This window comes from Tupaia chinensis, unplaced genomic scaffold (assembly GCF_000334495.1).
Source record: "Tupaia chinensis unplaced genomic scaffold, TupChi_1.0 Scaffold000661_1, whole genome shotgun sequence".
Lineage (NCBI taxonomy): Eukaryota > Metazoa > Chordata > Mammalia > Scandentia > Tupaiidae > Tupaia > Tupaia belangeri.
The window spans coordinates 5,367,984-5,391,413 of record NW_006160183.1 but is presented as its reverse complement, the minus strand read 5'-3'; the positions used below and the strand labels follow the sequence as shown (position 1 = coordinate 5,391,413).

Sequence of the window (23,430 nt, the reverse complement as noted above, 5' to 3'; positions counted from 1 at the left end):
TAGGGAAATAAAGGAAATATGAACTGGGTCGGTGTCTCTGCTAAGAAATATGCTATGACTGTCCTTTTCTGTAGAATTTCCTTTTCTGTAGAATTTCCCTTTTTATATTATCTAATGCTTTTCAGTCTCTTAGGCTCCCGTCTCTTCCTGCTACCTTATCATTTCCCTTTGATATCTGTCACTGGATGCCCTTGCCATGGTTTGGGTGGGGACATAGAGAAGATGTTTCCTGGAAGACCTCACTGTGGGGAGTCTCTGTATATTTGCTTCATCGTGACTTCCCTCACTTTATGAGCAGCAGGGGACCTCTCTGGTCCTCTCAGGTAGAGACTCATCCAAGTCCCGGTCAACCTGCTGCCTTCGATTTAGGAAGGGTCGAAACAGTCGGGGATGGGAAGGGGACTTAGTTTTGCACACGACCCTGATCCCTCACCCATGGAGAGATGGTCACTTAACTCCCTTTCCAGAAAATGCAAGAGGAATTCAAAGAAAAAGAACTATTGAAAGGTAAAAGAAGGTTTAAAGGAAAATTGTCATGGGCTTCATAAAATGTAGAAAGTGACCTGCTGGTGTTTTGGAAGACTCCAGGTTCTGACAAATTTCAGACAAACCCTATTTTGGAGTTGCCTGAATCATGAATGATTTAATGTGACTGAGTTGATCAGTATATCTAAGATGTGCACACGCGTGCGCACACACACACACACATACAGAGACACGTATTTTTACAAATGTATTTTTTTTACAAGTTTCCTCAAGTATAGCAAGAGATTGCCACCTTTCTAATGAATACCTTTTATTTCTACATGCTGATTTTTTTCATTGTTTTTATTTATCTCACTTATTTTTATTTATTTTTAGTTTGCTGTAGGGCACATGTGCTTGCTGGAGAGAGAAAGAGAGAGGTAGAGAGAGCGGGAAAGTGAGAAATCATCCCCTGGGGAAATGGCTACACTGCATTTCCTTCTCCTTTATACTCCTGTTGGGATTCAGGACACACATGCACATGTGCCTGGCATGTTTTTCAAGCTGCCGGATCCAAGACTGGAACCACACACTCAGCCATGTGGGATCAAGCTAACTTAACATCCATGCCACCTGCTGACCCTTGTCATGGTTTTTCAAGAACAGTTGGATTGCTTTATTTAGCTTATATGTAGAAGTAACCTTTCTATACTGTCAGGGGTAGAGAGAAGTGGTCACATTTTTAATGTAGCTGCTAGAAAGGATGACAGAAAAGTAGAAAAGTACAGATAGAAAAAATGATAAATTGAAATAGAAAAATGTAGAAGTTGAGTGCATAAAGAAGGATGTTTCATAAATGTTATCATTTATGATGATGCGAATTTCAAATCTATATTAAACCTTTTTTTCTTTAAGAAAAAAGTCCTTGTCTATGAAGGTAGGTTAGTGGACGTGTGGCTACCAGAGACTGAAAGGAGGGGGAGGGAATGGTGAGTGGTAGAGGTTGGGTGGGAGGGGCAAAGGGAAGAACAATTTAATAGAGAAAAGAATGCAACATTCTCTGTTGAAAAGTAAAAGCTCAGTACTTTTTGCTTTATAAAAATAAATCTTTTTAAAAATTCATGTTGGATCTGTCAGGTGGCGTGGTGGTTAAGGGTGCTGGATTCCCACATGGTCAAACCCCAGTTCGAATCCCAGACCTGGTGGCTTACTTTCTCGCTTTCTCTTTCTCTCTCACTTACTCCATCTCTGGTCAAATTTAAATAGATGAATAAATTAATAAAGTTAAATAAAATATTTTTTAAATCATGTTTTACAATATACCCAAAAACTGAGATGTATTTTCTATATCTGAATAGACAAAGAAATTGTACTGAATGTACCCATAAACCTGAAGATCATTTTCTAGCTATGGATAATTTTCCTATAAAGATCACTAAAATGGCTTATTTTTTAAGAAATTAATTTTCTTCTTCCACGAATGAGAGAGACAGAGAGACAGCACCCTTACCCACCCATAGCACCATCCAGCCCTAGATCATGGGCACTTGCAGGCTGGGATACTCAGTGAGGACTCCAGACGTGAACTTGAAACCTTCCTTTCTTGGCTGTCCCCACAGAGCATTATGTTTTACTGCTGTGTCACTGTCCAGGCCCCCTCAAATGACCTATATTGATTAATTATTAAATCCCCTCTCGTATTTGAAACTGCATGCATTCGGCAAGCTATAAAATATGGTTAAACAAAGAATGTAGCCAAACTAGGATAGGAAATAAAACGTTTATCAATTTTGCAAAACAGGAAACTGTGGTGGAGGTACATATTGTTCTTTTTGTTTCACTGAAATGATACTGATTTAAAGATTCTGTATGCAAAGACCTCTTGGCTCCCTTGTACTCTAGCTTAAATGAGCTTTCTTTAAAAGTTAGCTCCCCAACACTGTTTAATTAACTAAGCTAAAGTTTAGATTTGGTTTCAAGCCATTTGAAACTAGACAGACTGAAAAAAGATGTGGGTAGTTGGCAGCTGATCCCGATAAAAATATGGTACTTGGCAAAGTATGTCTGCTTTGTTTTGCTTTGCTTTACTCTTTATGGATATGGCCTATTTTTGAAATGCTAGGATTTAAACTCAGTGATCAAGTGTCAAGTCTGACAAAACAGAGCATGTATCTGCAGAGGCTCTATGGGGGAAAAATGGAAGTGTTCCAGTACTAAAGGAAGTAACCTCGATTTCACCTGGAAACATTAGTGTCTCGGGAGCAGGGATTTGGGGCTATATATAAAGAGTGAAGGAAAGTGGCCAGGATGCTGAGCCAAACTTGCATCCAGGAATAGAGCAGACATCAAAGCACTGAGAGCTGTATCTTCTGTTTGCACCGTATCCCTGTAAGTAGCGCAGGGGGAGCCCGCGTAAAGGAAGCTCCAGCGAGTTCTTTCCTGTGGTGACTTCGATCATGGCAACAGTCCTCTAACTGGGTCTCTACCTCTAGTCTCTCCTTCTCCAACGCTCAGTGCACACTGCGGCCAGAGTAAGTGTTTGCGAAAACACCATTCCTTTCTCTTGTTCAAGAAGCCAGTTCCTGTTTGTCTACAAGGTTAAAACTCCTTATCCCAGCATGGTGCTCTCTTAACCCCACTGTTGACTTTCTAACATCTTCTTCTATTACTTTCCAACGTGAAGCATTTATTCCACGGTCTCATTCTTCAAAATTCAGCTTCAGGGCTGGCCCTGTAGCTTAGTTGTTGAGGGAAGGCGATCCCACATGGCTGACCATGGTTTAAAATCCCAACCCCACTGGCTTGAAAAACATGTTGGTGTGTATGTGTGCATGCTCCAAATCCTGACAGTATGGAGGAATGGAGGAGTAGGGATTGTGGTGTGACCAGGCTACCTTGGAGGGGGCTTTCTCTATCTCTGTCTGTCTCTCCATAGTAATCTGGTGAGCACACATGCCGTTTGGCAGTTTAATAAAATTCAGTTTAACTACTGTCTTCTCCGTCTTTTTGATGACTCAAACCCACATGAAGCCTTCTACTGTGAAAGATTGTAGCCTTTGTTTTCTGTCATTGAGTAAGATTGTTTGTTAGCTCTTTTGTTGAGAGTAACTATATCTAGAAACATACCGCTATCATATGAAATCTGCACACATATACAGGTAATACATATGTACCATATGTATTACATATGGTAACTTTTATCCTTAGTGGGCCATAAGGTGTATAGTCTTTCTCTGTAGGGAGTATTTTGAAATGGAGGCTGAATCTCAGACCATGAGTAATGTGTATTATATTATATTTTAAACATGAGAGAAACTATTGAATTGGAAGAATCAGTAAAACAAAGTTCTACTTTCAAATTTGTCACTGAAATACAAATCATTCTACAACTTCACAGTTCCAAAGAGGGGATTAATTTCCTTTACGTGTATCAGGAGATCATAAAAGAAAACTTTTTTTAAAAAAGAATTGTTTTATTTAACTAATTTCATTCTTTCTTTCTTTCTTTCTTTCTTTCTTTCTTTCTTCCTTCCTTCCTTCCTTCCTTTCCTTCTTTCTTTCTTTCCTTTTCTTTTCTTTTCTTTTCTTTTCTTTTCTCTTCTTTCTTTCTTTCTTTCTTTCTTTCTTTCTTTCTTTCTTTCTTTCTTTCTTTCTTTCTTTCTTTATTTTTGACCAGAGAGGTACAGAGCAAGAGAGAGAGAGACAGAGAAAGAGAAAGTGAGAAGGCAAGCTGCCAGGTCCAGGACTCAAACCATGGTCGGTCATGTGGGAGTCCAGCACCCATAGCCACCCACCACCTGCCGACCCCAAAACAAAAGTATCTTAAGTAGTAAAATTACAATCTCAAATCCCATCACATAGGCATGAACATATGGCATATTTTGCTCAAAGAGAGATGATGCTTATTTCAATGAGGTGCTATTATTGGTTTTGTAGTTTAGACTTCCAAGTACAGAGCAGTTTCACAACACTCTCGAGGTTGCCCCATGTAACAAAGGCCAACTCAAGTTCAGTCTGATTTTTGCCCCCCTGTGAAAGCTTCTCTCCCAGTGTGAGGGACCTCTCTGCCTTAGAGGTGTTGTTGAGTAGATTATAATCCTAACCTGATTTAGTTGGTCTGTAATTTTTAAGGAAATTTTCCAAGATCCCTATTTTTCCTTTTGTAGAATGGACACAAAGGTACTTGAATGTGCGAAGGCTTTTGAGCTTGTTACCACAAAGCCAACAGTAGTCACTATTTTTATTGAGTGCATACTAAGCACCTGGCCCAGTGTAGGAGGCAGCATATGTGACCCCGTTTCTTAAACATATCTTGTAAAATGACTCTCATAATCCTATCTGATTGATGAGTAAACTATGGCTAGAATTTCACTCCAAGTCAGTCTGATACCATAGCATGGATCTTCCTACTATGAAAAAAAGATGAGACGTGTCATAGGTCAGTAAAAATCAGTATTCCCTCCAGATTTCAATTTAACCAAACTGTTGTTTCATCATTTCCTTTTACCTAGTCTTCTGTGAATAACTAGTAGCAAAGCTGACATGCCCAGGTTTCATTTTACCTTGGGGTAGCTATTCTTCGGGGAAGAGGCTAATGAGTAGCGTGAAAGAGCAGAGAAACAGCCAAATAGAATCTCAGGGGAAAAGGGAGATCAAAAGATGTGAATGTCCCCAAAACTGGGTAATTGGTCCTTGAATAAGTATTTCGTAGTCAGCGCCTTTGTGTTATTTATTTAGTTAGTTAGTTTTGAAAATGTTAGATAAAATTTTCTCCATCCTGATTACACGTAGCTCTTTCTTCATAATGTTTAAATATAGAATTAATGAATAGCTACTTAGAGAGAGGGTATTACTATTTTTCAGAATTTTTGCTTTTTCTGTTCTTATTAATAATCCGAAAGATTTTGCTTCCTTGCTCTGCAGCAAAGTCTGTAGGGGACATTTTTAAACATGCAGTCTTGCCTCACTCTGATTTTTAAAAAAATGTTTATGAGGACTCAGTATATTTTGTATAGGTCTTACGGCACATAAGGGAAGCACGTTTGATTTTATGATCATCGTTATCTTTGTGTGATGGAGCGAACTTCTCTCCATGTAGAGTGATCCATATTCAGGAAGCATTTAATGGCATCCTTCTGCAGCTCACACAGCATGACCCGCATGAGTAGAGCTAGCAAGTTTTGTCCATTAAATCTAGTGACTCGAACCAATCTTTCATGATCCTTTTGCAAAACTGCAAGCACTGCCTCATACAGAACCCAGTTGTTACCTAATGAAGTGTTGCAGCTTGTTCATATAAGTTGATGGTTTCATATGGTCAGATTATTCCTGTATCAGCTCGGAGCTACTAATCACATGCTCCCTTCTTGCTTTAATGACATACTATGCTCCGAATGCTCAAGTACAGACAGATGTTCAAGAATATCATTTTTTCCCTCTTGGCTATTGATTGATTCCCAACACCCACTCCTGATTAGAATGCAAGATGTTTTCTTTTAGACTTGGAGTCTTTAATTACCCAGTCTAATCAGAAAAAGACAAGCAACACACCAGGAATTGGGAACGAAACACTGGACATGTTCTGGATGCGTCTGGGACTTATTACCATTGACCGTAGTTACTGATACTCAGTGACAGCCCCTGTCACTCTGTTTATATTCCACAGCCAATTTGTTGGTAAAGAACATGCAGCTTTGACAAAGGAGAAGTGAAGTGCACTCTACAGGGTTTTAGCAAAAATCAAATTGGTGGTTTCATTAGGGGGGTTTTCTGGGTAGGCAGGAGAAGGAGGATTGACAACCTCATTGGCAGGATGGAGTAGAATCTCGAAAGTAACTGAGTTCTCTCTGTAAAAACCATCAAAGCCTTTGTCTTAAATGGATGACATGTTTTATGCTGCTAGTAGAAATTTTTAGTGGAATGGAGGGAATAATTGAATTGAGTTTTGCCGAAGATTAAAATGATACATTAGTACCTGATTTTAGATTCCTTCTTTTCTTTCTTTCTTTCTCTTCTCTTTCTCTCGCTCTTCTTTTTCTTTCTTTCTCTCTTTCTTTCTTTGTTTTTTTTTTCTTTTTCTCCCTTCTTCCCTTCCTTTTCTTCTCTCTCTCTACCAGAGGGCACAAGTACTCACAAGAGAGAAAGAGACAGAGAGAGAAGAAGAAGCCCCCCCACCCCCCATAGGCCATAATCACACCATAGTTTCTTCTCCATCTCTTCATCCTGTTGGGATTTGGGATACGCACAGCACACATGCCTGTTGTGTTTTCCAAACCAATGGGTCTGGGGTTTGAAATGTTCAAACAGCTATGTTGGATCCAACTTCCTTAACCATTGGGGCAAGGGGCCATCCTGGAGAGCTTTATTCTTATTTTCTAAAAACCTAAACCTTCAGGGATCAATAGGGAAGTAGATTTTTGTTTTGTTTTATTGATTTACTTATTATTATTATTATTTTTGGTATGTGTGTTTCCTCCTTACTAAGTATTCTCTTGGAAGCTTGAGTTCTTTTATAAGAATAAAAATGGATCCTCTAACTAACTTACTGCCCTTAATTACATGATCTGAATCTTTGCTTTTATCTCCCAGGTAACAAATTACCATCTTGCTCCCCCTAGTGGAATTCTCAAACTTCAAAGCTTGAGAATAGCTCTATCACTAGTACATATTTGATTTAGAGTCTCGGTTTTGGAAATCAGGTACTTTCCCAATTTGTTTTCAGAGTGAGAATAAAATGAAATATATTGCATTGGATGGGCAGATGTGGGTAAAAAAAAAAGTGGCTTTCTGCTGATAAGATTTCAGTTTCTAGTGTTAGCAAGGTAAGCTACAAAATTTGCAATGGCAGCCACATTCAAGGGGCCTTTCTGCTCTGCATATCTGTATTAGAGGGGTCAGATGTAGTCAGCCTGGCAGACAGTCACCCCTAGAAGGGCAGCTATCAACACTCCTGGAAAAGATGGTAGGGGCTCTGTGGGAGTTTGTCATGTTGAATGAAAAGGAGAGGTCCCATCTGAACACCAAGCCCACTTGTACCATTGTAAATTCAGCTCAGGAAGTATCTTACCCTCTGAATCTACATGGGAGACTGCGTCTATATCCACAGCACATGGTGGTCATGTCCAGTTTATAGCTGCTAAGCATCCTAAAAAAATTCTAGCCATCAAAGCTGAAATAACTGCACACCTCTCTTAAGAATTTAAATTTCTTGAGGGAATGATAATTGATGATCTTTTTCCAAATGTTTACCTGGGGAAGAATAAACCAGCAAGATTGGATTCAAGTCCCCACAAAAGGGAATGCCGGAGTGGGAGTGTTCTGTGGGCATGTTTTATTTGCAAGAATGGAGGGAAACAAATAAACAAACACCTACAAGATAAAAAAAAAATCTTTACTCAAGAGCAACAGTAATTTAGTTCAAGAATTAAATCCCTGCTAACACACAGCTTCTATTCAAGCAAAGCATGTATCTGTAAAGTTGTGGTTTGGAATCCCATTATGCTTGTATTCATAGTTATAACATTATATATATGATGTAATATTATATATTATATGTATATATGTTTTTGTTCATAGTTCTTTATTCCTAAGTATTTGACCTTTTGCTCTTGGTTCCTGGAGCTCCCAAGGCAGTCCATAGAAACTAAAATGATACTCTAATCTTCCTTAAACTTTGTGTCTTGGAACTAGTTATAAAGAAGTTAAGACCCTCATTTTAGGGGGTCCATAAATAAATGTCCCCCTAAAATAGATAATGCACAGGGAGGCCAAGAAGAATCTGAACAGGCCTGACTGGGTTTCCCTACTCAGTCTGTGAGCATTAGGTCATATCCTTTCCTCCTATCATAGTCTACATGGTTACCTGTACTTCCGTCATGCCTATGCAATGAAGTCTCCATGGAAAACCCAGAGATAGCATCTAGAGAGCTTCTGGGTAACTGGACACATGGAAGTTCCTGGAGGGAGGTGCATCTGGAGAGGGCATGGGAGCTCCGTGCTGTCCCATGTGATTTTCACTATGCATTTCCTCATCTTAATATCCTTAGTATCCTTAATAAATTCCTTTTTTTTGTTTTTTGTTTGTTTGTTTGTTTTCTTTTGTTTTTTGTTTAGAGATTTTTTTGCTTTAGGGTGCATACACTCGCCAGAGAGTCAGAAAGCAAGAAATCACCTCCCAGGAGGGATAGCCATGCCACAATTCCTTCTCTTCCATTCTCCTCTTGGGATTTTGAGTACACATACACATGTGCCCAGTATGAGTTTTAAGCACTGGATCAGGGAATTGAACCTCATTAGACTATGTGAGAGTCCAGCGATGTAACCATTACACCATCTTCTGGTCCCTGTAAAGTCTTTTTTAATAAACTGGGAAACATATGTGAATGTTCCCTTGAGTTCTGAGAGCCACTCTAGCAAATTAATCTAATCCAAAGAGGAAGTTGTGCATATCCCAAATATTTGCTTGTTAATCAGAAGTTCTGGAGGCCTAGACTTTTAACTGGTATCTGAAGTAGGGACAGCCTTATGAGACTGCATCCTGAACCTGTGGGATTTGATGCTATCTCCAGGTAGATCATGTCAGAATTAAATGAGATGAGAAGATGCCCAGCTGGCACCTGCTGCAGAACCGCTTGCTTGCTGATGGGGAGGAGTACTTGCATATTTTGGGATCACAGAAGTGATCTGTGTTGTAAATGTGCATTATGAGATATTGAGTTTGTTTTCCTGCTTACAACAGTGGGGTAGACAGTAATGTTGGGGCAGCCACAGGACATAGCTAGACATTGAGATGTTCATCTAGGTAGGCTTTGGGCTGTGGATAACAGGTTATTTCCACAGGGAATGGAAGGAATTTGTGTATGAATCATCATGTTTCTATGTATCTGTGCATGCATGTAGCTACATATGTGTGTGTATGTGCAAATGTAGTCATGCGGGTATATGTATGGATAAATATGCATATATGTGACTGCAGTATTGAAAGAGTTTCAGTAGCTCAGCTTCTTCTCAATGGTTGCTGGGATTGTGTGCTTTGACAATACTTCACAAAGCAGCTCTTAGCTGAACGAGGCTCAGAGGTGTTGGGGTCGATCTGCACACTGCTCACTGCGGAGGGACTGTGCTGGCATCCTTCTCTGGCAGTTTGTCAGGGTGCCGCTCCTTGAGAACATTCCAGTCATAGCTTAGAAAGCTTGCTTTTTCTGGAGCAGTGTGAGGACTGAATGAATACAACAAAATACCCATCCACATTCCTCACAGTCATGGGTAAGAGTCTTGCTCCCCTCCTCGGGTTCCCTTATAGTGACGGGAGTCACTATAGTGGGGCATTAACTCCTGGGATGGCTTATTCCTTAGAATCTTAACTTCTATATTGTTGATTCAACCCTAAAATCTTGTTAGATTCTGCCACTACTTGTCTTTGGTTGTGGAGTTTGTTATTTATTTTCTTTGAAGGGTCAAAAGGGCAGAAATGTGCACATGAACATTTATTTGACCATGAACACAGCAGATAGAGAATTATGAAACAAACAGGACTCATTATTTTAGTTGAAATCCTGGATTTGTGTCTGACTATGTGTCATTGTGAAATGTGGTCCTTGCCGTGGGTCGTTATAACCTGGAGACCTGGTTAGCTGCTGGTCAGCAAGAGTGTGGAAGGATCTCCCTGTTTATAGGCAGAACGACCAGCTGAGACTGGACCATTGAGTCGTTGAATGACTTTTCTGATGACCCAATGGCAGAAACCTAGTATTCTTTCCAAGACTTCTTCCTGCTACTTACTGCTGTTAATTTGACAAACTAGCTACCCACTTTAGCAAGAAGTAGAATTGAGAGATTATTTGGGGTAAATAAAAATGATATCTCTGTTCATTTGCTGGAAATGTTTATGGCAGAAGGGGAGCCTATGGACAAATTCCTGGCATATTGAAATATTCCTCTGCAACTTGACATTTTTTTATATAGTGTTTTTTCAAGGAAACTTACTACTAATATAGCCTACTGATTTTACAGTATATATGTATTGGTCCCCCCAGACTAACAATCAACACCATCAAAATCTGAAAGGAAAGTCCTAGGAAGCTTAAAAAGAGAAAAAAAGGTCTACAGGGAAAATGAGGACCCAGATTTCTAATTAGATAGCACAGGGAGAGGTTAAGGTAGATAATATTAATGATTTTATCTGAGTTTGACACCAGTTCCTAAGAATTAGGTGGACATTTGTTAAAAAATCTAGATTTGCAGACCCTCACTCCAGACATACTTAATGAGAATCTCCAGGAAAGGGATTCAGGAATATTATTTTAATAAACATCTTAGGTGATTCTTGTGGTTAAACAAATTTGAGAATTTGTTTATTAGAATTTAAATATTTCCAAAAGATGTGAGGGAATGTGTGTGTGTGTGTGTGTGTATGTGTGTGTGTGAGAGAATGTGTATGCATGCATGCTTGCACATGTATGTATGCATGCATGCTTGCACACGTATTTGCTAAGGATTCTAAAGTTGGAAGGAAAAAAACCTGTTAAATATTCCATATTGGCATTGTTAAATAGTTCTTGATAAAAACTTCTGTAATTTGTCTATGGTTGTGTGGCTACACAGGTTTGTCCATGTACTCTCTCACCTGACTCTACTGATCCTATGAAGAGATCAGAAGTGATGATCTTGCTCACCCAGATTATGCATGGAAAATGTGCTCAGTGTGTGGCTGGCAAGTGGTAGGGCTGGCTTGGAACAGGGCTCTTCACCATATGAGGCAAAGTCCAATACCAACCCGGAACCCATCACTTTTCCTCCTTACTCCACACTCCAGTCACCAGGCTGGTTGCTGTGTTTCAAACCATGATCAGGTTCTTTTGCGTGCCTTGCTCCCTTTGCCTGGAATGCCCTTCCTTCTCAGTCTGCAGTCTCGTTAAGATAACTTCCATGAGCTTTTCTTTATCCACTCTTCTTCGTCTGACCTCCTCCCTAAGCAGAGCTAGTTGCTCATTTTGCTGTGTAGCCGTCATTCTTTGCAGCCCCTTTTGAGGTTGTTTAATGTAGATGAGTTCAATAATAAGAGCCCACATTGGCCCCTCTCTTGCTTCCTAACTTGCTGTGGAGCCACTTACTGTAAATAGGCAGTGAATGTAGTCTGTTTGAGACAGTCAGAGCTTGTTGGCTGTGAGAAAAGCTATGGGATGCATTTGGGAATGATTTTAAGGGTTTTGCAAATATCAACAATGAAGCATTCAGGTGGTCAGACATGTGGCCATCAACATTCTTTAGGAATGAAATCTTTGCGGCTACCAAACATTGTCTACTAAATGGAGGAGTGATAAGGGACTGTCTTAGTCTGCTCAGGCTGTCATAACAAAATAACCAATCGGGCAGCTTAAACAACAGAAATTTATTTTCTCACAATTCTGAGCCTGAAAGTCCAAAATCAAGAGCCATCAGAGTTGGTGTCTAGTGAGGCCTCTTTTCCTGGCTTGCAGAGAGACACCTTCTCACTGTGTCCTTGCATGGTCTTTCTTCTGTGTGCAGGCTGAGTGGGTGAGAGCTCTGATGTCTCTTCCTTTAAGGACACCAGACTTATTGGATTAGGGCCGCATACTGATGACCTCATTTAACCTTAATTATCTCCCGAAAGACCCTGTGTCTAAATACAGTCACAGTGGGGTTTAGGGTTTCAACATGAATGGGGGGAGGCACAATTCAGTCCATAACAGGGACTGTATATACAAAACCACATATTTGATCATTTCCTTTCAAGAGAAGATAAAGGCCTATCCAGGACAGTTTCTACTGTGGGTGATTTCCATGTTACACTCTAGTTCATAAGCCAATGCTAGATATGACTGTCTGTCATAGCTTTCAGATCCTATCACAGTTGTTGTGTGATGTAAATCACGCAAAAACCCCACTAGACTTTCAGTGAAAGTCATTCTGAGTCTTAGTCATCTTTGTCTGCTGGTTGATCATTTTTGAATACCCTTTTAGGGAACAAGTCCTCTTGTAGTCTTCTGCATCTGAAGGAACTTAAATGTATTGATTACAGTTCTAATTCCAATTCTCTTGTGTTTGCAGCCACCATTGGTCCAAGCGATCTTCAGTGGGGACCCAGAGGAGATACGGATGCTCATCCACAAAACTGAAGATGTGAATGCTCTGGTAAGAGCTACTGTGGTTTTGTCTCTCAGGCCCCAAAGGGCCAGCAAAGACTCTTAACCTTTTAGGCACTATAGATCCCTTTGGATCTATATACATGTCTCAGAATACTGTTTTTGAATCTATAAAATAAAATGTACAAAGTTAGAAAGGAAACCAATTAGTGGCCAGCACGGCCATTAAGGTGCTGGACTCCCATGTGGCCAACCTTGGTTCTAGTCCTGGACCCGGTGGCTTGCTTTCTCACTTTCCCCCTCTCTCTCTCTGTCTCTCTGGTCAAATTAAAAAATAATGATAATAAACAAAGTTAAATAATTTTCTTAAAAAAGAAAGGAAATCAATTATATTGAAATGCAGTTATTCAGATATTAAAATTCAAATTTGTGATATAGTAGCATATATTCTTTTTTAAAACTTTACAACATAACTATTTGATGATTATTATTATGACCAAAGTATTAGGCAGTTTTCATACATTTTCCACCTCGTACAAAATTCCAAATTAATTTTTCTTCCAGGTTGGCAAGGAGTTGTAGAATTGAAAAGCTCTCTAAATGTTATTTTCATTGTTCCAACTTACAAAATATTTGGTGCGCTTTCTTACAAAAGTGACTTTGAATATGAAATATTTAGTGTTCTTTTATGATTGGTAATTGTTTTCTGTATTGTATAAAATGGATCAAAAGGGACCAGAAGATGGCATAATGGTTACATCACTGGACTCCCACATAGTCAACCCACATAGTCAACCACAGTTTGAGTCCCTGGTGGCTTAAAACTCATTTTGGGTGTGTGTGCATGTGTGTCCAAAATCCTGAGGGAAGAATGGAGGAGAAGGGATTGTGATGTGACCATCTGCCCTGGGGGGTGATTTTTCATTTTCTGTCTCTCTTTTTCTGTCTCTCTGGCAAGCACACATGCCCTATGGAAAAAAATCTCTCTTAAAATAAATAAATAAAATGGATTAAAAATGTAAGTCTATTGGGAGAGGTTAAGTATTTATTGCTACAACTTAGTTGATAAATTGATATTAGTGTAAAGCCATATGTTCTGTTAAAGTCCTGTTTGCTCGAAATGATTATATCTATGGGTGCAACACTAGAATATTTGGAGTGTATATGGCTTGTGGTTTGGGTTCCTTGGTTTTTGTTTTTGTTTTTGTTTCCTTTCTTCTTCTTTTTCTTCTTTCTTTCTTTCTTTTTTTTTTTTTGTAGTTTCATCTGCCTTTTAACCCACTCTCCAAAATTTGCCTTGGTATCAGTCCTCACCAATGAACATTTCAGAGCAATCTGCATATGTAACCTACATAAATGGTATTAGGCAAGTCAGTGGCAAAATGCTTGTGCTGCTGATGGAATTAGAGTGCATTCATTTTACAGGCTAGTATTTTAAAAGAAGAAATCAAAATCTGGTACTGAAGCATGTTCACTGTTTTACTGTACCCTGTGAGACTTTCACTCCTACCTGTATATTTTTCTTTTTTTAGAACTGGTGTGTGTGTGTGTGTGTGTGTGTGTGTGTATGTGTGTGTGTGGAGAGAGACTATGGATGCATGTTAAATGTAATTTATTAATGTAATTTTTATGCCCATATAAAATATATCACAACCTTCTCAAACAGTTGAAGCAATATATTATTGCCCCATGGTCTGATGACTTCACCTCTTGCACTTTTTGATGCAAATCAGGTTTTAGTTTCTGTAATAGAAAATTATTCACATCTTTTTACATCATTTGTTTTTCCTGATCAGTATATAAAATCAAAATGATATTCTGAAAAATGGTCTACAAATTTTTTTAAAAATAGCATCCCAAGCAGCATGCCTAAACAGTACATGGCATATGGAAATAAAAGAATCACATGCCTAATGCCTTCTTCCTACCGCTTTTCCATTTGGGCAGTTGATCATGGCAAACCTAGCACTCCATGGACAGTGGAAAAGCAGGGAGCCTTGGGACAGGTGACTCACTTGACCTTTACACACCTCCTCAGGAACCTAGCTCTTCTCAGAAGAGACTGTCCTTGTGCATTCTCCCCACTAACTTAGCACCACCGGAGGACGGGGCTCCTTCTTCTTGTCTCAGGGATGCCTGCCTGGTGTGATACAGAGCTTCGGGGACTGCTGGTAGGTAAGGTGCATTTGTCTTACGTGGCAGTGAGTTTTGGTGTCCATGGTCAGATGGGCTCCAGCGATGGCCCACACTGCCTCAGTGGTCTGTGTTTGGTTGACATTTCCATCCCGTTCAAGGTGCACAGCGTCTCACTTCATTCTACTTTTGGACTCTGCAGGCACCTCAGTGAGCAAGCTCATGTGTGGACCAGGCGGCATGTGCTCACAGCTCTCTTCAACCACTCCTGTGGTGTGACCTCAGGCAGGGTAACTTCTCTTCTTCTCAGCTTCTTTCTCACGCTGGTGGCTGGGGAGTCTGTGTCCTGTAGCCATGGTAGGCCAACTGTGGTCTGTCACAGCTGTTTTCTACAAGCTGCCAGTGAAGAAGGGTTCTGATTTTTAAAATGGTTAAGAACAATGAAGAGAATAATAATATGTTGGACAGATGAAAGTGATATGAGCATCACACTTTAGTGTTCATCAATAAGGTTTTTCTGCTTCTTCCTTTACACATCATCTGGTGTGTGTGTGTGTGTGTGTGTGTGTGTGTATGTGTGTGTGTGGAGAGAGACTATGGATGCATGTTAAATGTAATTTATTAATGTAATTTTTATGCCCATATAAAATATATCACAACCTTCTCAAACAGTTGAAGCAATATATTATTGCCCCATGGTCTGATGACTTCACCTCTTGCACTTTTTGATGCAAATCAGGTTTTAGTTTCTGTAATAGAAAATTATTCACATCTTTTTACATCATTTGTTTTTCCTGATCAGTATATAAAATCAAAATGATATTCTGAAAAATGGTCTACAAATTTTTTTAAAAATAGCATCCCAAGCAGCATGCCTAAACAGTACATGGCATATGGAAATAAAAGAATCACATGCCTAATGCCTTCTTCCTACCGCTTTTCCATTTGGGCAGTTGATCATGGCAAACCTAGCACTCCATGGACAGTGGAAAAGCAGGGAGCCTTGGGACAGGTGACTCACTTGACCTTTACACACCTCCTCAGGAACCTAGCTCTTCTCAGAAGAGACTGTCCTTGTGCATTCTCCCCACTAACTTAGCACCACCGGAGGACGGGGCTCCTTCTTCTTGTCTCAGGGATGCCTGCCTGGTGTGATACAGAGCTTCGGGGACTGCTGGTAGGTAAGGTGCATTTGTCTTACGTGGCAGTGAGTTTTGGTGTCCATGGTCAGATGGGCTCCAGCGATGGCCCACACTGCCTCAGTGGTCTGTGTTTGGTTGACATTTCCATCCCGTTCAAGGTGCACAGCGTCTCACTTCATTCTACTTTTGGACTCTGCAGGCACCTCAGTGAGCAAGCTCATGTGTGGACCAGGCGGCATGTGCTCACAGCTCTCTTCAACCACTCCTGTGGTGTGACCTCAGGCAGGGTAACTTCTCTTCTTCTCAGCTTCTTTCTCACGCTGGTGGCTGGGGAGTCTGTGTCCTGTAGCCATGGTAGGCCAACTGTGGTCTGTCACAGCTGTTTTCTACAAGCTGCCAGTGAAGAAGGGTTCTGATTTTTAAAATGGTTAAGAACAATGAAGAGAATAATAATATGTTGGACAGATGAAAGTGATATGAGCATCACACTTTAGTGTTCATCAATAAGGTTTTTCTGCTTCTTCCTTTACACATCATCTGGCTGTTTTTGTACTGCAACAGCAGCATGAAGTGGTTGTGACAGACTGTATGTAGCCACAAAACCTAAAAAGTTTATTGTCTGGCCTTTTAGAGTAAAGGTTTGCTAACCCCTGCCCCAGAGGGTCCATGAACCTAGGATGAGTGGATAAACTAGGCATCTTGCATGCCCTCTGAAATTCGAGGTAATAGATGTGTGCACTTGAGCACACTGTGTTTTATCTTCTCTTCTTGTTTTTTTTTTTTTTTCCACACACGGTGTGTAAGTTCACCAGAGAGGAGAGAGAAAGAGAGGAGGAAAGTGAAAAATCAGTTCCCCTCGGAGAGGGTGGGCATGGCCATACTGCAATCTCTTCTCCTCCATTCTCCTCTCAGGATTTTGGGCATGCGCATACATGTGCCCTGCATAATTTTCAAGCCACCGGGTCCTGGACGCAAACTGCAGTCAGCCATGTGGGAATCCAGTTACCTGAACCACCATGCCACCTGCTGATCTCCCACAGTATCTATTTTTTTTTCTATGAAAAGGGTCAAAACATTTAGTCAAATTGTGTTTTTGTTGTTGTTTTTCTTTTTCTTTTTTACTTCAGGGCACAAACACGCATCAGAGAGACAGAGAGAGAGAAAGGGAGAGGGAAAGTAAGACATCATTCTTAGAGGGAATGCCCACACCACAATCCTTTTTCCTCTATTCTCCTCTAGGAACTTTGGGCACATACGCATATGTGGCCAGCATGATGTTCAAGCCACCAGGTTCAGGACTCAAACTGCCAAATCGGCCAAGTGGCATCCAATACCTGAACCTCCACACTACCACCTGCTGGTCCCTATTTCAGCAAATTCTTTAAAAGGCTTTGACCTCCAAAAGATTAGGACTCACTGGGTCTAGAAGGTCTTGCACAAACAAACAAATGAACCTGTACTAAAGAAAAGTAAAAGGAGTTAGTCAGTGACTGATCCTTTTATAGTTCCCTAGATCTAGGTTGAACAAGCAATTACATGTCGTGCATGCTACTAATTCTCTTAATATAATTCAATTACCAAAATGCAGAAGTCTGTCAGGGAGAGGAATTCTCTTTGAAGTCTCTCGTGTTAAGTAGAAGCAACAGAAAGAGTAGAATACATCTTTAGGGTGAGAGCTTTGCCACGGGGTGGTGAATTATGTCTAGGTTGTATCTTTATCTGCTCAGCTGAATGTTTTATTCAGAAAGCAAGTCATCTGGGACAGCCCTTGTTCCACGGCAGTGCAGGTTGGTGTGCCTTTCTGAAAAAGCTTTTGGCAACTTCTCCCCAACTGGCACGGAAAACAACAGGACACTGTTTTGTGACATTTTTGCAAGGTAAGCACAGACAAGGCCAGGGACAGACTACTCAAGAAGGCAGTTGGGCATTTGTCCAGGGCTTACAGGGTGTGACCTGCACTTCCGAGAGGAGGCCAGGCAAGCAGGCTCACTCGCCAGTGTTCTGACATCACCAGAATTCACCCAGTCTGTTTTGTGGCTGTGGCCCAAGCCCAGGCAAGCTCAAGGCATGGTTATTATCTTTTTCTGGTGTTCATGAACCAATAGAACTTTGGTCAGTCACACACCAAGAAAGATTGTGCTGACTTCTGAATGGCTTCTAATTTTCCTTGGGAAAGTGACAACCATTGGGGGTTGGTTAAAGTTAGAAGAACTTATCTTGATAGTATGCCAGAGCCAGAGGTATCGCTGAGTTAGTAAGATAGGTTAACTACTGTAACAGATAGACTGCTAAATATATGATGGTATATGATGTACGGACTTGAATTTTCTTATTGACAGATGAGAGGGGTGGTCCTTTTCCACACAGGGTCCCAGATATCAACATGTGGCTTTTAAGGTTACCCTAAGGGTCATCTACAGTTCAGTCAGCCAGAAGAGGCAAAAAGAGCATGGAGGCGAGTCATGGAAAGATTTTTATGGGCCAGTTTACAAGTGGTATACATCACGTCTACTCCCATTCCACTGATCAGAACTCAGTCACACAGCCATACCTAATCATAAAAGAGGGCAGGAAATTAGGGTAGTGTGTGCCCAGATAGAGTCAGAGAACATGAACTCTATGAGTAATTGGCACTCTTGGCCACACCAGTTTTTTTTTTTTCTTTTTTAGAGAGGTTTTTTGTTTGTTTGTTTTTGTTTTGTTTTGTTTTTGCCTTTTTTTTTTTTTCCCATAAGGTGTGTGCACTCACCACAGAAACAGAGAAAAAAAAGTGAGAAATCACCCCAGTGGGAATGGCCACACCACAATCCCTTCTCCTCCATTCTCCTCTCAGGATTTTGGGCACACATGCACACATGCCCAGTGTATTTTAAGCTGCTGGGTCCAGGACCTGAACTGAGGTCAACTACATGGGAGTCCAGCAATGTAACCATTATGCCATCTGCTGGTCCTCCAACTTTTGGTCTTATACAGTTCTAGGGAATTCAAGGGATACCACTTTTTTGTGAGGCCTCTGTTCATTCTCCAGTTATTTACTGAGTTGAGACTTCATGTTACAGTCCCTTTGGTTCCAGTCACAAATATTTAGACTCCTCCTTTCTCCTCCTTCAGGTGGGTATAAAGAAGATCATTGGACCCCACACTCTGATCAGGCATGCTGGAAATGTTGAGTTGTCCTCTGAACATCATGCTTTTTTTTGACTTGTGCTTCTTGGGGATTAGTCACGTTGACTATTTTACTGGGGATAGATTAGATAGTTTAGAAGAAGTGATTGTTAACAAAGGGCCCAGAGAGATGGAAGACACGCAGGACCAGAAGTCTAAGTCTGGAGATGCATTTCAGGATGAAAGAGAGGCTGATATCCAGTACTGTACATTTAAATGTCAAGAAAGCCAAACAGCAGAGGAAGCACCTGTTACTCGGAAGACTGTGTGTCTTTGTCCCTTTTCACCTTTTGCTCTTAGCTCTTTACCTCCATTTATTCACTTAATTATTTATCTTTTTCTGTCTTAGGTTCTAATTTTTTTTTCACTTCTCTTGACCCTTTTTCCCCAAGTCCATGCCTTTTGATAGGTCCTGTATTTTTTGTATAAATGACCTTTGATAGCTGATCCTAATATGGAAAACTATGTCATTTAGCGTAACCTCCATGGTTCTCCAAGTTTCATTTCCCACTGGTGGTATTCTTTTTTTTTTTTTTTTTTTTTTTCAGAGTGGGTCATTGCAGATCAAATTTTTTTTTTTTTGAGAGGTTTTTGCTATAGGGTGCATGCACTTGCCAGACAGACAGAGAGAGATATAGAGACAGAAAGCAAAAAATCATCCCCCAGGGGGGATGGTCATGCCGCAATTCCTTCTACTTCATTCTCCTCTTGGGATCTTGGGCACGCACGCACACGCACCCGGCGTGAGTTTTAAGCCACTGGGTCCGGGACGCAAACCGCGGTTGACCACGTGGGAGTCCAGCGACATAGCCATTACAGTAACTGCTGGTTCCCCCCACTGGTGGTATTCTTGAACCCTATGCTTTAACCAACAAAATTACTCAACCTATTGGAATTTATTCTATTCTCTGACCCTTTTATCATTTCTCCACTGTTCTGATCCCATCTGCTTTTCTATATCTACTACATCCTCTATTAAGCTGTCCTAATACTTCCTTTCTGCTCTCTTCTCTCCCACCTACCTGACCCAGCCAAAGATGCTTAGTCTTCTCTCAACCCCACACTCTTTGTACCTCGCTGGTCACTTTTGAATGCTACTTGAGTTATTTATATCTGGGGTTTACTTCTGATAGTCTGTATGATTGATGGTATGGTGACCCAGTAAGTATCTCATTCATTCTCATTTGCCCAACTGCTCAATTTAGTCCTTGCAACACATGTTGAATGAATGGCTTAACCCGTCTTACTTCTTACAATGAACCAACTTCTGGTGGCTTATATTTCATTTATCCCAGTGAGAACAAATTATTGAACAAGAGAAGCATTTGACTTAATGTCCCTTGGCTATCAGTTGTAGAATTTGACGTTCTCTTTGTAAGATTAAAAATCAGGGACCAGCAGTTAGCATAATGGCTATGTTGCTGGACTCCCATGTAGTCGATCGCAGTTCGCATCCCAGACCCGGAAGCTTAAACTCACACCGGGCACGTGTGCCCAAGATTCTGAGAGGAGAATGGAGGAGAAGGGATTGTGTCATGGCCATCCTCCTGGCGGGGGGGGGTGACTTCTCACTTTCTGTCTCTCTGTCTCTCTCTGTCTTTCTGGTGAGTACACGTGCCCTATAGCAAAAAACTCTCAAAAAAAAAAAATCAAAAGATTGATCTCCAGAATCACTGAAGAATTAGACCTCCAAATTGAGTCTTTTTGTGGTTTCTATAGTTAGCAGCATGTCAGGGCCTGGGCATGTGGGATGACCATTGTATGCTCTGAGAAAAGTCTGTGAAATTCACTCAGATGTGGTTGATAACTAGAAGGAGTTTAGATGCTTTCATCTGACTAACCAAATTTAGCTCAGAGTAGAGAATAGCATCTGAATTCAAAAGATCAGAATACATAAGTCCCTTTTCCTTTATGTCTTAGAGGTAAAAATTTTTCTCAAGACAACACTGTTAATTTGGCATTGGCATGTTAATCAAAAACTTCCAAGCCTGGACTAGATGATGCTGGAAGTCTCATATCTGTGAAGGGCTATAGTCTCAAGATTTGTAAGTCCCACCTGACAGAAAAAACATGATGTTTTTTTCTTTTTAAAAATTGTCACTGATGGGGAATCAGCAGTTAGCATAATGGCTATGTCGCTGAACTCCCACATAGTCGACTGCGGTTCGCGTCCCGGACTCGGTGACTTAAAACTCACGCCAGGCACATGTGCGTGCGTGCCCAAGATCCCAAGAGGAGAATGGAGGAGAACGGATTGCAGTGTGACCATCCCCCCTGGGGGGTGATTTCTCACTTTCTGTCTCTATGTCTCTCTCTGGCAAGCGCACGTGCCTTATAGTGAAAAACCCCTCCAAAAAAAAAAAAAATTGTCACTGATGGAACCAGTAGTTGATGTAATGGCTATGTCGTTGGACTCCCATGTAGTCGACTGAGGTTCAAGTCCTGGACCTGGTGGCTTAAACTCACACCAGATGTGTGTGCATGCATGCCCAAGATCCCAAGAGGAGGATGGAGGGGAAGGGATTGCAATGTGGCCATTCCTCCTGGGGAGTGATTTCTCGCTTTCTGTCTCTCTGTCTCTCTGTCCTTCTGGTGAGTGCACGCACCCTATAGCAAAAACCTCTCAAAAAAATTATCAGTCAAAGAAACAATCTCACACATATCTTCACACACAGATGCACCACACACACCCATTATCATACCAAATAAAAATAACAGTGATTCCTCAATAGCATCTAAGGCCCAGTGCATGCTCTATTTTGCTTTTAGTTTCAAAAACATCTTTTTACAGTTGTGCCGTCCCAATCTATCTTAGTGTATAACAAAGTAATTTTGTCAAGCTGTTAACGTTTATTATTTACTGTGATAGGATTTGGCCCAAGTATAGTGGTGCATTTTGCTTACCCTCCTGAATTCCAAGATGAGAAGGGAAGATATGTGGGAATAATGGAATAAACCTTGAGGTATAAGCTAAACTTATGCAATCAAAGAATGTATAATAAACAAAAAGGACAAAACCATTAAAGCTATAGATCTTGACTAAGAATTAATCTAGATATGGTGGCCTGCTAGTCTCAAGATCAAAGTGATAAAAAGAAACTGAAATTGATGCGGGGACTTTATAAAGAAATGAAACAGTTAGCAGTAGTAATTTTGTAATTTGTGTGTGTATGTGTGTGTGTGTGTGTGTATTGAAGTGTTGCACTTTTTTTTTTTTAAATGCTACCAAGGGGTGCATACACTCACCAAAGATAGAGAGAAAGGGAGAAAGCACCCTCAATGGAGCATGGTCACACTGTAGTCTCTTTGCCATTTCCCCATCTTGTTGAGATTTGGGGTATGGACACACAAAGCACACATGCCTGGTGTGTTTTTCAAGATGTTGGGTCCATGATTTAAACTGTAATTGGCCATGTGGGATCTAGCTCCTTTAATCACTAAACTGTGGGACTGACACCAAAATAGGATATATTTTTAAAAAATCTACTCAAGAGGGCACAGTATGGCCCTATCCAAAAAACTGGAATGATCAACTTAATATCTCTAATTTTTCTTAGCTTAATTCTATTATGTCAAACATTAGAAATACAAACAATATAGCCTAGATTCTTTTTTCTTTTTCTTTTTTAAGGTTAATTCATTCCTTTTATTAACTCATACATAATTACTTGTCTTCTGGTTTATTGAAGCAGTAAGTCAGACAACATATGCCATGATCCTGTCTGTCAAAGTGGCTGACCAAAAAACTCCACACCACACGTATCTGAAGGGCACTCCCGACAAAGGCCACTGATTTTGCCATTTTCATCCACCTTCTAGTATTCAGAGTGGTCAGCTTAATCTTCTTTCTCTTATGCTTAATCTTCTTGGCAGTGGTATAAGTCTTCTTTCTTTCTCTATCACCACCACCAAGTCTCCAGCACCAGATGAAGTGTGGACTCCTTTCGGATGTTGCAGTCAGGCAAAATATTCCATCTTCCAATTGCTTGCCAGCAAAGATAAGTCTTCGCTTACCTGAAGGAATTTCTTCCTGATCATAGATCTCAGCCTTTTACATTTTCTGTTGTACCGACGGTTCAACCTCAAGGGTGATGGTTTTCCCCATCAGGGTTTTTATAAAAATCTGCCTCTTGTCCAGGTGGGACGGTAGCCCAGTTTTTAAAGCTTCTAGATTATTCTATGTTTTCCCTCACCTACACATATCCTACTTGATCTTCTCTCTCTTTTTTAAATAAAGCATTTTGTACAGAAGTGAAGACCTGTGTAATTGCCAGCTTATAGACTTGGCCACCCTCTAGACCTACATCAGAATCTTCTGGGAAAAGGCAGCTGCAGGCCAGGTTGCAAACTTGGGTCCCATAGACAGGAGAAGCGCTCCCTCAGTGGATGTGAGGAATCACTCAGCTCTCATCAAGTGCTGG

The 23,430-nt window shown here is 40.6% G+C and overlaps 1 protein-coding gene across 6 annotated transcripts in view; it reads left to right on the top strand.

Annotated features, from left to right (window-relative positions):
- Positions 1 to 12,513: 12,513 nt before the first annotated feature.
- ANKRD44 (ankyrin repeat domain 44) overlaps positions 12,514 to 23,430 on the top strand; it is a 219,690-nt gene continuing 208,773 nt past the window's right edge. For 3 of the 6 annotated variants that reach the window (XM_006159916.3, XM_006159917.3, XM_027776325.1), the window contains exon 1: positions 12,514 to 12,618. In XM_006159916.3, coding sequence (XP_006159978.1) covers positions 12,583 to 12,618 — 36 coding nt within the window. In that variant the 5' untranslated portion in view covers positions 12,514 to 12,582. The remainder of the gene's footprint in view (positions 12,619 to 23,430) is intronic. The other 3 variants (XM_027776323.1, XM_027776322.1, XM_027776324.1) reach the window with 1 other exon arrangement.